The 15,000-nt window shown below is 50.5% G+C and overlaps 1 protein-coding gene across 4 annotated transcripts in view; it reads left to right on the top strand.

The window, feature by feature from the left end:
- The window catches only part of NINL (ninein like), a 124,591-nt gene extending 111,728 nt beyond the window's left edge, over positions 1-12,863 (top strand). For all 4 annotated transcript variants that reach the window (XM_073792637.1, XM_073792636.1, XM_073792635.1 and 1 more), the window contains 5 exons: positions 4,781-4,939; positions 5,634-5,747; positions 8,463-8,633; positions 9,880-9,993; positions 11,900-12,863. In XM_073792637.1, coding sequence (XP_073648738.1) covers positions 4,781-4,939; positions 5,634-5,747; positions 8,463-8,633; positions 9,880-9,993; positions 11,900-12,091 — 750 coding nt within the window. In that variant the 3' untranslated portion in view covers positions 12,092-12,863. The remainder of the gene's footprint in view (positions 1-4,780; positions 4,940-5,633; positions 5,748-8,462; positions 8,634-9,879; positions 9,994-11,899) is intronic.
- The last annotated feature ends 2,137 nt before the right edge of the window (positions 12,864-15,000 follow it).

The raw sequence follows: 15,000 nt of genomic DNA, 5'->3' as shown, positions 1-15,000 counted from the left end.
GTGCTCACGGCTCCTGGGGCATCGCTATGTCCAGGTGCAGTCAGTGCATAGAGCTAGGGAGTGTATACATATATTTATTAGGCTCACATGCACATGGTTTCAGGTATACTTATTTATATATCTCCCTACTGAAAACCATGAATTCAAACTCTTATCTGCAATTCCAACATCACAGGGATAATTCTAGTTTTCTCCCTTTCCATATTTGTAACTCTTGCCTCTAGCAATGAAAAACCTGGTTTCCTCATCTTCAATAGATTTACTTAACTATTTGATTAATCCCTTTACCCTGCAGGTAAATGCCCTGTCTCACTCAGCACTGACCTCCACACTGGTCTCCCTTTGCCCCATAAGTAAATGCCTTCTGTATTTGGTCTCACTTACTGGCTTTTGGACTGAAGCACAGAAGCTGGGATGTGTCATTCTTGGTTTTGTTTTTTAATTCTTTTTAAAATTGAAATTAGAATTGATGATTGCAGACTCCCAGGTGGTTATGAGAAGTATATTACAGAGAAATAGACTTTGTCCAATTTCTTCCAGTTGTAACATTTTATGGAACTATAGTATAATATTATCTGTGTTAGTTTGCTAGGGCTGCCATAACAAAGTACCACAGAGTGAGTGGCTTATACGACAGAAGTTTATTTCCTCATGGTTCTCGAGGTTAGAAGTCCAGGATCAGGGCAGGACTGGTTTCTTCTGCAGCCTCTCTCCTCGGCTTGTATACAGCTGTCCTCTCCCTGTGTCCTCACGTGGTCATCCCTCGGATGTGTCTGTGTCCTCATCTCGTATTAGGACACCATCATATTGGACTCATATGACCTCATTTTACCTTAATCACCTCTTTCAAGACCCCATCTCCAAATACAGTCACTCTGAGGTATTGGGGGTTTGGGCTTCAACATGTGAATTGGCAGGGATCAGTCCATAATGAATATCAACGACCAAGATGTCGACATTGATACAATCCATGCGCCTTACTCGGGTTTCCCCAGTTTTACTTGTGTACTCGTGTGTGTGTCACGTTCTGTGCAATTTTATCCCCTGTGTAGGTTCGTGTCTCCATGACCACAGTCAAGATACTGAACAGCTCCAGCTCCACAAAGATCCTTCACGTTGTACTTTCATGACCACACCCACCGCCTTCCTGCCCACCTACCCCAGCCCCTAACCCCTGAAAACCACTAACTGCCCTTCATTTCCAAAATTGTGTCATTTCAAAATGTGGTACAAAAGGAATACAGAATACGAACTTTGGGGTTGCCTTTTCTCACATATCATAATTCCCGGCTGTGTGTCCCCGGTTAGCTTCTTCCTGTCGCTGGACACTTTTCCAAGGCATTGATGTCCCACAGCTTGTTTTGTTCTGTTTCTTAATATTTATTTCTTTATTTGGCTGCGCATGGTCTTAGCTGCGGCACGTGGGATCTTCATTGTGGCCTGCGGGATCTAGTTCCCTGACCAGGGATCGAACCCGGGCCCTTGGGAGCACGGAGTCTTAACCGCTGGACCACCAGGGAAGTCGCCCACAGCTTGTTTTAACGCTCACCTTTTAAAGGACGGCTGGGCTGATTCCAGTTTGGGGCTGTCACAGAGGTGCCGTGAACATTCTCAGGCAGGTCTTTGTGTGGTTATAGGTTTTCATTTCATGGGATAAATGCCCGGGAGAGCAGTGGCTGAGTTGTGTGGTAGTTACATGTTTAGTTTTTTAAGAAATTGCCCAACTCTTATCCAGAGTGGCTGTAACAGTTTCCGTTCCCGCCAGCAATGTGTGCTTGATCGTTTCCCTACATCCTTGCCCACGCTTGTGTTGTCACTCTTTTATTTTAGCCACTCTGATAGGTGTGTACTGAGTCAGAAAGTTTAAAGGGGGCTGCAGTTGGGTATCCCCTTCCCCACGCTGGTTCTGATCTGGTAAAAAGGACATTTCCCTTGAGGGCAGGAGAACAGAGCGCTCTGTGTACTTCAGAATGGTCACTGTCTTAGTCCGCTCAGGCTCCATACAGAATGCCACAGACAGGTGGCTTAAACCACGGAAGTTTATTGCCTCACGGTTCTCGAGGCCGGAAGTCCAAGATCAAGGCAAGGCTGACTTGGTTCTGGCAAGGTTCTTCCGGGTTTGCAGACGATGCCCTCTCACTGTGTCTTCTCATAAAGTCACTGTCCTGTCAGATTAGGACCCCGCCTCTTGAGCACATTTAACCTTAATTACCTGCTGCAAGCCCCGTCTCCAGACACAGCCGAGAGTTTGTGGACACAGTTCCGTCCACAGTAGCCACTTTGTTTCGGGCTCCAGCCGTCAGCTCCTGGTGAGCTGTGACTCTCTTTGCCCGTCTCTCCAGTTTTCAGGGCATTGAGTTGCCCTGTGACCTCAGTTCTCTGATGGGTCTCAGAAGAGTGGTTGAGTTTTCAGTTACTCAGCTTTTTCTTGTTGGGAGGATGGGAGTGATGACTTCCAAGCTCTTTGCAGGCCAGACCAGAAGCCAGAAATGGTGTTTTGTTTTTCACATGGGATTCTGCGTGTTCACTGTCAGGACATAGAAGTACAGTGGATTTTCACCTGCCAACCTTGTGTCCTGACACCTTGCTGAGCTCTTACTCTTTCTGGGAGTGTTTTTATTTATTTTTAATTTTTATTATTATTGTTATTATTGGGTCTTCGTTGCTATGCGTGGGCCTTCTCTAGTTGTGGCGAGCGGGGGCTCCTCTTCGTTGCATGTGTGGGCTTCTCATTGCGGTGGCTTCTCTTGTTGCAGAACACGGGCTGTAGGCGCACGGGCTTCAGTAGCTGCAGCCCGCGGGCTCCGTAGTTGCGGCACGCGGGCCCTTGAGTACACGGGCTTCAGTAGTTGCGGCACGTGGACTCTAGAGCGCGCGGGCTTCAGTAGTTGTGGCTCACGGGCTCTAGAGCGCAGGCTCATTAGTTGTTGTGCACGGGCTTGGTTGCTCCTTGGCATGTGGGATCTTCCCGGACTGGGGATCGAACCCACGTCCCCTGCATCAGCTGGTGGATTCTTTTTTTTTTTCACAGAATAAAGCACTGCTTTTACATGGGTCTCAATCTGAAATCCACAAATGCTAGTAAGTCAGTTTTTAAATGTTTTAATTTGTTTCAAAGTTAAACCCAAGACACATTGACTTCATAGGAAATCCACTGCGAAATGTTTTTCTAGGCTGAACACCTCTTTCCCTTTAGTCTCCCCCAGCAGAGCATGTACATGTTAAATACTTTACTGCTGTCCCACCACTATACCAAGATCACCTAAACTGTGTGTGTAGTATTCCGAATGTTCTTAGTTATACCCTAATTTCACTAACTGCAAAAGATTTTCTGGGATAACCTGTCACATGAATTCTTTGGCTACTTTTGAAGATGAAGTCCGAAGAACTCTTAAATGATTCTCCTTTGTGGGGGTGGGTGGTATTTTATAGGTATTAGCAACTAGCAGCCCATTAGCAACTGGGGCTGTGCTGATCCCATTTGGCATCACTGGGAGACAACCAAAGAATCATATGATGAAACAGCCAACTGAGTGACTCAAAACTGAAGGTTAAATTTAAAGAAAAAATTAATTTAGAGAAGAAAATGTCATCCTAGAGGAACTCGTTCTAAGTAATCAATCATTATACGTGTGTGTGTGTGTGTGTGTGTGTGTGTGTGTGTGTGTGTGGAAGGCACAACCAGATGGATTCAGTGCAGCCTGGCAGGCAGATTCTTAACCACTGCACCACCAGCGAAGTCCTCTGGGAGTGTTTTTGTCACCTCTGGCTTCTCAGACCTCTGCTGTCCCCTGGAGAGACCCATAGCTCTCGCCCCAGCCGGCTTCTTCCTGCGCCTGGCTGATGTGGTGGGAACATCCGGCCCTGGGGCGACAGTGACGCGCCCAACAGCTGTGTGTGGACGCCGCTCTGAGGCACGGAGGGCTGCAGACCCTCGGCCTCCAGAGCGGCTGCTGGGGAAAAGCAGATGAGCGAAACGTGGTTTGTGTGAAGGTGTGTGACAGCCGGTTGGAAATAACGCACTTCCGTGTGTCACCTGCTGGCTGCTGTTTCATCCCAGGCAACACCGTCCAGGGTCCAGCATCCGCTGCCCGCAAAGTGGGAGATTTTATCAGTGTGCTCCCCCCACCGAGAGCCTCGGATTTTGTGTTTAATGACAGTGATTTGAAGAGAATCACGTGCCTCAAGTATAACGAGGGTTTTTTTTTTCCCTTCAAATTGCTTAAGATAATGTTAGAAATAACCGTGGGAGAAACAAGAAAACCATGCCAGTTCTCCAGAGCAGTGGTTGGATGTTGATGCGCTGTGAGCCCCCCTGGTGCCCAGCCTGCTGCTTCTTGGATGGACCAGAGTTCATCCTCTGCCCCGTGGCCAGAGAGCCCATCACTCTGGGGACGCTGAGCTCCTCACCCACTAGTTTCTAGTAGTAACCCCACCCCACTAGCTGTGATGACCAAAATGGTCTCCAGACATTGCCAAGCGTCCCTCGGGGAGCAAGAGTGTCCCTGGTTGAGAACCCTGGAATGCTGTTGGTTTAAAAAAATAACTTTTTGTTGAGAGTCCGCCTGCTGATGCAGGGGACACGGGTTCGCGCCCCGGTTTGGGAGGATCCCACAGGCCGCGGAGTGGCTGGGCCCGTGAGCCATGGCCGCTGAGCCTGCGCATCCGGAGCCTGTGCTCCACAACGGGAGAGGCCACAACAGTGAGAGGCCCGCGTACAGCAAAAAAACAAAAAACAAAAAAAACTTTTTCATCTGTGTTTTATTCCTTTTTGTTCTAGAGTCAGAAATGCAAGGATGAATTGTCCCAGCTCAACCACAGGGTCCTGCAGCTGGGAGAGGAGGCCTCCACCCACCAGGCCCAGAGCAAGAAGAATCACATCACTGTTCAGCTGCTGACACAGAGACTGGAGGAGGCGGCATGCCGGGAGGAGCTGCAGGTGAGTGGCCGGCGCGGCAGGGAGGGGCAGACAGGCTGGCCTAAAACAGATGAGGAACAGCCCTGATGTGCCTGGAGGTAAAGGGAGGGACTTAACCAGCAAGCCCTGAAAATATGTGGACTTCAGCAGCTTTTACAAAGCCTAGTATCTAGAAAAAGTAGTAGAGAGGAATTAAACCTTGATGATAGGAGAGTAAGTTGGTACAACCTCTCCGGAGGACAGTATGGCAAAATATACGTCAAGAGCATCAAGAACGTCCGTGCGTTCTGGCTTCATGGTTCTGCTAGTGGGAACTTTACTGAAAATTGTGTACGGACTTAGCTGGAAGTATTTTCATTGCTGTGGTATTTATAATAGCAAAACAGAATTGGAATCAGCTTTAAATCATCGACAGTATTGAATTAGTCAGTAAATGATGGTGCAGCCATTAAAAACCATGTTTCTGAAAAGTATTTAACACTCAAGATATAATAAGAGGGGGAAAGCACAGCATACAACGTCTTAGTGACAGAAGTCCGTGCGTGTGGAGGGAGGGCCAAGAGATACAGCAGAATGTCGGGTGGGGTCCTCGGGCTGCTGGGATCATGGATGAGTTGAATTTTGTAATTTTTGCTTTTCTGAAGTTTCTGCATTAAACGTGTATCACATTGCTAAGATACTTCTTATACTTGTGAAATTGATTTTTAAAAAACAGGATAACCAAATCCAAAAACTTGAACTTGAACTTGAACACGTGACTCAGGAACGTCAGAGCCTGAGACTGGCACAGTCACAGCTGAGAGAGGCCCTTGAAGAGAGTCGGGACCAGGTGGGTGTGTGCGGTGGTCCCAGCCCGGGAGGGGTCAGCCTTGCCTCTGACAGCCTGGCCGGGACTAGTCCAGCCAGGGGCATCGTTGGTCTGCCTCAGGTCACCCGGCTAGTTGGGCATCCGCCAGGCCCAACTGAGTCAGGCTCAGTCCAGGGTCGGGTTGAACTCAAGTGAGCCACGTGAAGAGCTGCGCCTGTTCCTCACGAGGGGAGGAGGCCATAGCAGTGCCTCCCGGTGTGCCCTCTACAGATGGAGGGGCCAGGGAACGCGGCAGGTGGCCTCTGAGGTCCAGGCCAACAGGGCAGAGCAGCCCCCGAGGTGACCCCGCTCCGCGCCCCCAGTGGAGCCCAGGTGTCACACACCTGTGGCTGTTCCACCTGCTCTCCTGCCGCAGCATTTGTCCAGCGCGCATCAGGCTCAGGGGAGGCAGGGAGTTCGTGGTCTGGTACAAACATATGTGAGCAGAGTGGGCCCAGGAGGGACGGCGGGTGCCTGACAGCGTGAGGTTCAGGGACACAGGGCTGGTTCTTCTGAGGAGTTTGAACAGGAGAAGGGAGGTGACAGGGTGAGGTGCCCTGAGGGCCACGGGCCCAGTGTGGACTCAGACCTGGGGTGTGCTTGGAGGGCCAGGGTACAGCAGCGGGAAAAGGGCCGTGGGAGAGGGTCTCTAAGCCGCATGCCTCTGCCCAGCCTTTGGACCAGGTTCCCCAACTGGCCCCTGGCCTGACTCCTGGACTTGGCTGTGGTCACCTGGTGTGAACAGTCACTTCTCAGATGGCCCGGGGCTGCAGAGGGGTCGGTCTGGGTGCGGGACCCCCCACCGGGGCCTTATGAGGTGCTGTCAGGCTCCTGTGGGCTCAGCCCCCCGCCGTAAGCAGGCACTTTCCCCGAGGTGCCGCCACATACTGGGGGCTCCCTTCTCTACTTTTAGTGCCAAAGGAACCTTGAGAAATTGCCTGGGCTAGATTGAGCCTTTGAGGCTGAGGAGTCAGACCCATCTGCTGGCAGGAGGGCTGGGCTGCCGGAGGTCTCCGTGCCCGCTGGGCTGCCCAACATTCAGCTGCCGTCACGGCAGGAGATACTGCACTTAGGCAGGCTGCTGTGACATGAGCTGGCGTCCCCTTTTGTGCTTTAGACGAGGACCCCCATGAAACACACCTGTATGAAAGTGGAGAAGGGAAGTAAGGAGCTTCCAGGGCACCTAGGGACCCTCTGGGTGTGTGGAGGTGAGGTGCACACAGAGCCATGGGGGAGGGAGGGGGTGGTCACCGGTGCACCATGAGTGGTTCCAAGGTCACAGGTCCAGCAGGGGAGCCAGGCGTCCAAGAGGGCACTTACAGGGGTGCCATGGACTGGGGCACCCGCACCGGCCTCTCCACGGCATGGGGTTCTCGAGGTACAGCAACCAGGCGCCCCCAGAAGAGCATACAGGTGGCTAGGCTTCTGAGGCCGGTGCCCAGGAGTTCTGAATATCACTTCCCCACATTCTGCCAGTCCAGCTTGGATTCAGGGCAGGAGGGGCTGCTGTCTGAGGGCATCCAGAACGCGAAGGCCCTGGCTTCCCGGCTGCAGTGGCCCCACTGCTCTTCTGGGGACGTCCCCCTCCTCACGTGGCAGTTGAGCAGGGCTCTCCGGAGGCAGCCCAGCCTGCACCCGCACCTCACTTCACAAGGAGGGGGCTCGGGGCACTCAGTCGGGCAGTGCTGATGTACCACCCAGCCAAGTGGAGAGCGGGTGGCGAGGAACCTGGGCAGGGGGTGTGAAGAGCACTTTCGGGTGGGTGGGGGCGCAGACATGGGCCAGAGTGACTGCAGAGTGACCATCTGAATCTCGAAAGTCGGGAGGAGGCTACATCTGGTGGAGGGTGTGTGGGAACTATCCTCCCCTCTCTTCATCCCAAAGAGCACGGTAGCTGCCCTGCTGGACCCGTGTGTATGGGTGTGTCTCTGGGGGGACCCGTCAGACACGCAGTGACACGGGACGGTGAGGGAAGTGGGGCTGCGGGCTCACAGCCTCGCCCTTGCCTGGCATGGCCAGCGCCCTCCTCTCCAGCCTGCCCTCAGCAGGACCCCTGGCAGAGCTGTTGCCTCTCCTGTCTGTGGGGTCTCAGGGAAGTTCTGTGTGTTCCAGACGAATCTGCCAGAGTCCAAGTGATAGAAGGGGTGTTGAGATCCGGCCTCCCAGGTGGTCCGTCAGGGGAAGTGGCCAGGCTCTGGACAGCTTGGTACCAACGCCCCAGTGGGTTCTGTGCCCAGGGAGCGGGTGCTGAGGTCCATCCACACCTGCTCTCAGCCCCTCGCTGATCACTGTGTAACCCACCTCTGGGACCCCGGCCGCAGCCAGGTGTCAGGAGCGTGAACTCTTCACTTAGAGGAAGGTTGCCGTACACAGCTGGCGTGGGTCACAGTATTAAAGGAATTACACCCCAGTAATGTACCCGGAAGGTAAACATGACAGAAGGTTACGTAACCCGGCGGGAGGTCACGTGGAGGATTACAGGCAGGCCTTCCTGGCTCTCACTGTGCAGAAGTGCCAGCTGCATGGAGTCTGGGCGTCAGAATTCAGCTAAACGGGCTCTTTAGGAATCGTGGGTTTTGCTGCAGACACTTTCCTTGTGGGGTGACCTTAAAGGTAGGGATGCAGTCTTCTGTGCCTGGTAGTGACCCGGCAGCTCTGGGCAGTCACCCCAACACTGGGTGCCTTCTCCCCGGGCAGCTGTACGGGGCCACCACGAGGCTGAAGCTGGCCCAGTCCCAGCACGCCCACGCGGTCCAGGAGCTGCAGGAGCAGATGGAGCAGCTGGTGCCTCGGGGCCGCGTGGCTGAGCTGCAGCAGCTGCTGGAAGGGGAGCGGCAGGCGGCTCGGCAGCTCCAGGTGGAGGAATGGGTAAGTGAGGACAGGGGCCCGAGGGCCGGCTGAGGGTGACGGGGAGGGTAAGGTTGGCTCTCTGGTGACTTAGCCAAAAGCTGCCCAGGTGCCCAGGGGAAGATGGCCCCACAGATGTCCCACTACGTGAGGACTGGTTTATGGAAGCTATGGGACCCAACTTTCCCTGAGAACTGGGGGGCGTTGAGCAGCTGACCCAGAAGGCACCCCAAAGCCCCCCAGTCTGTCTGCCGGGCTGCATGTGTCTGCAGCCAGCCACGCAGCCACACACACGGTCCCCGCTTCCAGGCCTGAAAGATGGTGCTAGAGGGGCCGCGAGGGAGGTGATGGGCAGGGTCCCTGCCTGTGTAGCCCTGTGAGAGTACAGGCAGGTGCAAAGGTCCTGAGGTGGGCTGTGCTCGGCATGTTTAAAGGTAGCCAGGGAGTGGGGGGCGGTTGGACAAGAGGTCAGCACAGTGACAGCACAGACTTGGGGAGCCCGGCTGTGTGCCAGGTGCTGCCCTAGGCATCTAGGCACATAGAAGCAGAGTCTCAGCCTCAAAGGGCAGCAGGACAGTGGCTCAGAGCACGCACTGCAGGGATCTGGAGCCTGGCTGCACCACCCCAGCCGAGTGACCTCAGGCCAGTTAACCTCTCTGTGCTTCCGTTTCTGTCAACTTCTGGTGGCAGTGGTTCCCACCTCAAAGCACCCTCTCAGGCACCAGTGAGTGAGCACCTTAAAGTGTAAGCCTGCGGGGCACATCTTGGTCCTCAGAGTTCGTGAGGTGGGGGGGGGTGGGTGGGGCCAGAGGTTGAGGCACCTTCACGAGGGAGGAACTGGCGCAAGCCTGCAAAGGTGGGTGAAATTCGACGTTTGTAAAACAAATTCTAATGAAGACTAGCCTTTCAGCATTCTGCAAAAACGTTATGCTGGAGAGACAGTTAAGCTGTGAGAGATTATTGACAAAACAAAGAAATTTAGTCAAATCCTTTAGAAAGACTAACGTGTTTGGGGAAACTCACCTTTGAGTCATTTAGGACTCAAAGGACAAATCCTAGCACAAAGCAGTCTGCTGATCTGCTTAGACTGCAATGAGAAATGCAGCTTTGTGGCTTGTGAGACATTTCTAACCATCCCTCTAGGGATGAAAGGTTATCCACACACTCAGATTTGTACACTTCAGCTAATTTCCATTCTAAAGTAAATAAACCCGTGATGATTCTTTTTAAAATGTACAGTGTTCGTCTCTAACCTCCTTTTGTGCAGGAAGCACATGAAAAACAGCTGAAAGCCGCAGAAGAGCGGGTGGAGGAGGTGGAAATGATTTTGAAGAACGTGGAAGCGCTCCTCCAAGAGAAAGTGCGTGAGCTGAAAGAGCAGGTGAGTGATGACGCCTCGTTTGGGCATTCAAGTAGCTGATCAGGGAGACATTACCCAAGAGAACCCCATGTCCTGTGGAATCGCTGAGAGGGGGAGAGGGGAGAGAGAGGCCATTGCTGCCCTAAAAGTTCTACTTGGAGCTACAGGAAATGAAACATGAGAATCTGTAGAAATACTTTTCTTACATAGCAGTCAAGTATGGTTCATCTGCGGCATCCGGAGCTGCAGGTCCCCGGGCAGCGTCACTCTGTGCAGGCCACCGGCTCCTGACCACCCCCGCATCTCTGCAGCCCCTCCCCTGCCGGCACTGCCATCCTCCCACCCTCTCTGTCCCTGGTCCTCACGTTCCTTCCCAGCAGTCAGACTCGGTGACTCCCGCAGTCACTCCTGGCAAAACCTCAACCCAAACCCCAGGTGAATCCTGAGGCTCCTGCACGTGGAGGTGCCAGGGTGGCCGGGGAGCTGTCCCAACTACACCCTCGCCCCCACTGCCCTCTCCAGTGGGCCCTTTCCCTCCTGTCTCTGACCTCCAGCACCTCTCCCCTCAGCTGTGCTCTGTGCTTGTTTCACTGGAAGACCAGAAGTGCCCAAAAAAATGCATGTGCCCGTGTCCCCTCCCCGCTGCCCCAGCCCTTCCCTCCTCTGGAGCCTTGTCTCAACACCACCTTCCAGAGCCCTGGTGCTACCAGCTCTCTGCTCCTCTTTACAGGAGTCCTTCAGAGCTGTCTGTGCCCTCACCTGCCCGCCCAAGTCCAAAACCTTGGAGTCCTGATGGACCCCTTCCCATCTCATCCTTCAGCTAGGCCTTCAGCGTGGGATACAGAGCCCCCATCTCTTGGGTCCTAACAGCTGGTGTCCTTGTTTCCTTTGATGTGCTTTCAGCGGCAACAGTCACCTTCAAATGTGACGGAGGTGTTGGCCCTCCTCCGCTCAGAAACCTCCAGTCTTTCCACATCCCTCAGAGTAAAAGGCAGTTTTTACAGTGGTCTTCAAGGTTCTGCAGGACCTATTCCCCTCCCCTTGGCCCCCTGCCCAGCCAGCATGGCAGCTCTGACTTCCTCACAGGCCTCCTGGCCATTCCTGTCATCCCCACATGTGCCAGCTCTGCGTGGAATGTTCATGCCGGACAGCCTCGCTGACCTACCCGGTGCTTTATTCAGCTCTCCGTCCAAATGTCAACGTACAGAGAAGCCCTCTCTGTTCACCTCAGTCTCAGCTGTGCGTCCCCTCCTGGGTTTTCTGTTAGCAGGTCCCACCACCCAACACTGGTCCACCACCAGTCCCACCATCCAAAACTGCGAGCTTGGTTCTGGTCTGTCTCCTTCCATTGGAATACATGCCCTGTGAGAGCAGGGCTGTTGCTGGGCAGCACCTGGCCAACGGAGCTGCTCAGTTAACTACTTGAGTGAATGTATGTAGTGCTGACTCACGAAGCGCAAATCTGGGACCCCTGTGTCTTAGCATCCTGACTAGTGTGGCCTGTGTCCCCATCACTGAAGCCTCTACAGCTGCTGTGTGTGTGGTGACCACAGTGCCTCATTGTGTCCTGGGTGACGGGATGGGCCTGCAGAGCACACTGAGATGAGCCAAACATTTTGGGTACTCTTGACAATTTCCTTCCTTTTTGAGGCCTACAGATTTTGGTCTTTTTGTCTTCATTTTATGGTAAAAATCAATTTGTGCAAAATTGGCTTAAGTTTTCTCTACCACATAGTTCATGAGATTCTCAATTTCCTCTCTCCCGCCAGGATAACAAAAATTGTCATTACATCCAATATTTGCTTCCAATTTGTTAAGAATCCCCAAACTGTGGTTTGAACAACGTGGAAGACTGGGAGGGGCAAGCTGGTAGCGTGGCATTTCTGCATTAGATTCACAGTGCAGTGTGGCTTTCTCCCCTGTCCAGTTTGAAAAGAATACACGATCCGATTTGCTGCTCAAGGAGCTCTATGTGGAAAATGCTCACCTAACGAAAGCGCTTCAGGTCACTGAAGAGAAGCAACGAGGTGCTGAGAAAAAATCCCGATTCTTGGAAGAAAGAGTTAGAGCTCTCAACAAACTACTCAGTAAGATCGCTTCAGCATCTCTCTCTGTGTAGACTGCTTTTCTTCCTGGAGTTCATTTCAAAGAACATCTTTTAAAAGTAAACCACTGTGATGCTGTAACTTCTATGGCTCATTGGCCGCACACCCCTGGACAGATGAGGATTACGACTCTCTGTTCGCCCCACAAGCATTTAATGAAGGTCGACTATGTGCCAGATGCTGGGGAAACAGACATGTTGGAAAAGACTATATATTTTTTTAGTGGTCCCTACGTAAAATTCCTAAATTTGCTGCTTACTAGTGGAACAGGTTATGGGGGCTCTCAGCAAGGTAAATGGTAAAATAGTTTTAATGTTTGACTTCTGACCTTGGCTACAGAGACTAAAATGCAAAGTCAGGGCTCTGCAGTTCTGCCATTTCACTGTTGCTGCTCTGGTTGAGTCACTGGCATTCTCCATAGTGGGTGGATACAGACACTCCAGAAATGCTTCACTTCCTGTGACTGTCAACTGGCGATGAGGGGTAGAGGAGGGGAAGCCCCTTTGTTGGGGTCAGCTCCACTGCAGGGATGTTTGGACAGTGCTTGTTATTTTAGGGCTGTGGACTCAGGGAGGATGGTTTCTATTGTGAATGCAATCTTTTCCTCATTGAAGTGTCATCACACTGGAAAGTATATTATATGTAAAAAAAAAAAATATATAGTTTTATATCCAAAATATACATAAATTATGGCCATTTGGTTTATCAGAGTAAACTACTGTAATATGAAGAGTCACTGTATTTGCAATAAAAGTTCTTTTCTATTAAAACTGATTTCTAAGTGTTTTTTTGTTGTTATTTATTTTTGGCTGCATTGGGTCTTCATTGCTGTGCTTGGGCTTTCTCTAGTTGTGTCGAGCAGGGGCTACTCTTCACTGTGGTGAGTGGGCTTCTCATTGCGGTGGCTTCTCTTGTTGCGGAGCACAGGCTCTAGGCTCTTGGGCTGCAGTAGTGGTGGCGCACGGGCTCAGTAGTTGTGGTTTGCGGGCTCTAGAGTGCAGGCTCAGTAGTTGTGGCGCGCAGGCTTAGTTGCTCCACGGCATGTGGGATCTTCCCAGACCAGGGCTCAAACCTGTGTCCTCTGCGTTGGCAGGCGGATTCTTAACCAGTGCGCCACCAGGGAAGCCCCTAAGTATTTTTTAAACTATAAAATATTTCAAAGATATAGAAAAACAGTTTCATAAGAAACATTCATATGTATTACATAAACATTCAGATGTATTAAAAACATTGTTACAACATTTTGGATAAAAGCGCAGTCCCTGTTCTACTGCATTCAACCTTCCTGGAGGCAACTGCTGTCCTGAAGCTGCTGCACCTCCCCACTATCTGTCTGTACAGTCATTGTACATGCTTGAATGCGAAAAACCTTAAACCACTGGAATAGATGGAAAGATCAGATCCTGGATAGGAGGACTCAGCACTATAAAGTGGGTTCTTGTATCCACGCACCTGTGGTCAATTAATCTATGACAAAGGAGGCAAGGATACACAATGGGGAAAAGTGGTGCTGAGAAAACTGGACAGCTACATGTAAGAGAATGAAATTAGAACACTAACACCATACACAAAAATAAACTCAAAACGGATCAAAGACCTAAATGTAAGGCCAGAGAGAAAAAACTCTTAAGAGGAAAACATAGGCAGAACACTCTTAGGGAATTCCCTGGTGGTCTAGTGGTTAAGACTTAGCTCTTTCACTGCCATGGGCCCTGGGCTCGATCCCTGGTCGGGGAACTAAGATCCCACAAGCAGCACAGCACAGCCAAAAAATAAATTAAAAAAGCAAAACAAAACAACGCTCTTTGACATAAATCGCAGCAATATCTTTTTTGATCCACCTCCTAGAGTAATGAAAATAAAAACAAAAATAAACAAATGGGACCTAATGAAACTTAAAAACCTTTTGCACAGCAAAAGAAACTTTAAAACAAAAAGACAACCCACAGAAAGGGAGAAAATATTTGCAAACAAAGTGACCAACAAGGGATAATCTCCAAAATACACAAACAGCTCATGCAGCTCTATGTCAAAAAAAACACAACCCAATCAAGAAATGGGCAAAAGATCTAAATAGACATTTTTCCAAAGAAGATATACAGATGGCCAAAAAGCAAATGAAAAGATGTTTCACATCACTAATTATCAGAGAAATGCAAATCAAAACTACAGTGAGTTATCACCTCACACCAGTCAGAATGGCCATCATCAAAAAGTCCACAAATGATAAATGCTGGTGAAGGTGTGGAAAAAAAGGAACCTTCCCACACTGTTGGTAGGACTGGAAATTGGTACAAGCCTATGGAGAATAGTACGGAGGTTCCTTAAAAAACTGAAAATAGAACTACCATATGATCTAGCAATCACACTCCTGGGCATATATCCGGAGAAAACCATAATTTGAAAAGATACACGCACCCCAACGCAGCACTATTTACAATAGCCAGGACATGTAAGCAACCTAAATGTCCATGAACAGAGGAATGGATAAAGAAGACGTGGTACATATATACAACGGTATATTACTCAGCCATAAAGAAGAACAAATAATGCCGTTTGCAGCAACAAGGATGGACCTAGAGATTATCATACAAAGTGAAGTAAGTCAGACAGAGAAACACAAACATTATGATATCATTCATATGTGGAATCTAATTTTAAAAATGATACAAATTCTGTTTACAAAACAGAAACAGACTCAGATTTTGAAAACAAACATATGGTTACCAAAGGGGAAATGTGGGGGGGGGGGGTGGAGAGATAAATTAGGAGCTTGGGATTAACATACACACACTACTATACATAAAATAGATAACGAACAAGGACCTACTGTATAGCACAGGGAACTCTATTCAATATTCTGTAATAACCTATATGGGTAAAGAATCTGAAAAAGAATGAGTATATGTATATGTATAAATGA

This window comes from Tursiops truncatus, chromosome 15, assembly GCF_011762595.2.
Source record: "Tursiops truncatus isolate mTurTru1 chromosome 15, mTurTru1.mat.Y, whole genome shotgun sequence".
Classification (NCBI taxonomy): Eukaryota; Metazoa; Chordata; class Mammalia; order Artiodactyla; family Delphinidae; genus Tursiops; species Tursiops truncatus.
This window is presented reverse-complemented; position numbering and strand designations above follow the sequence as displayed.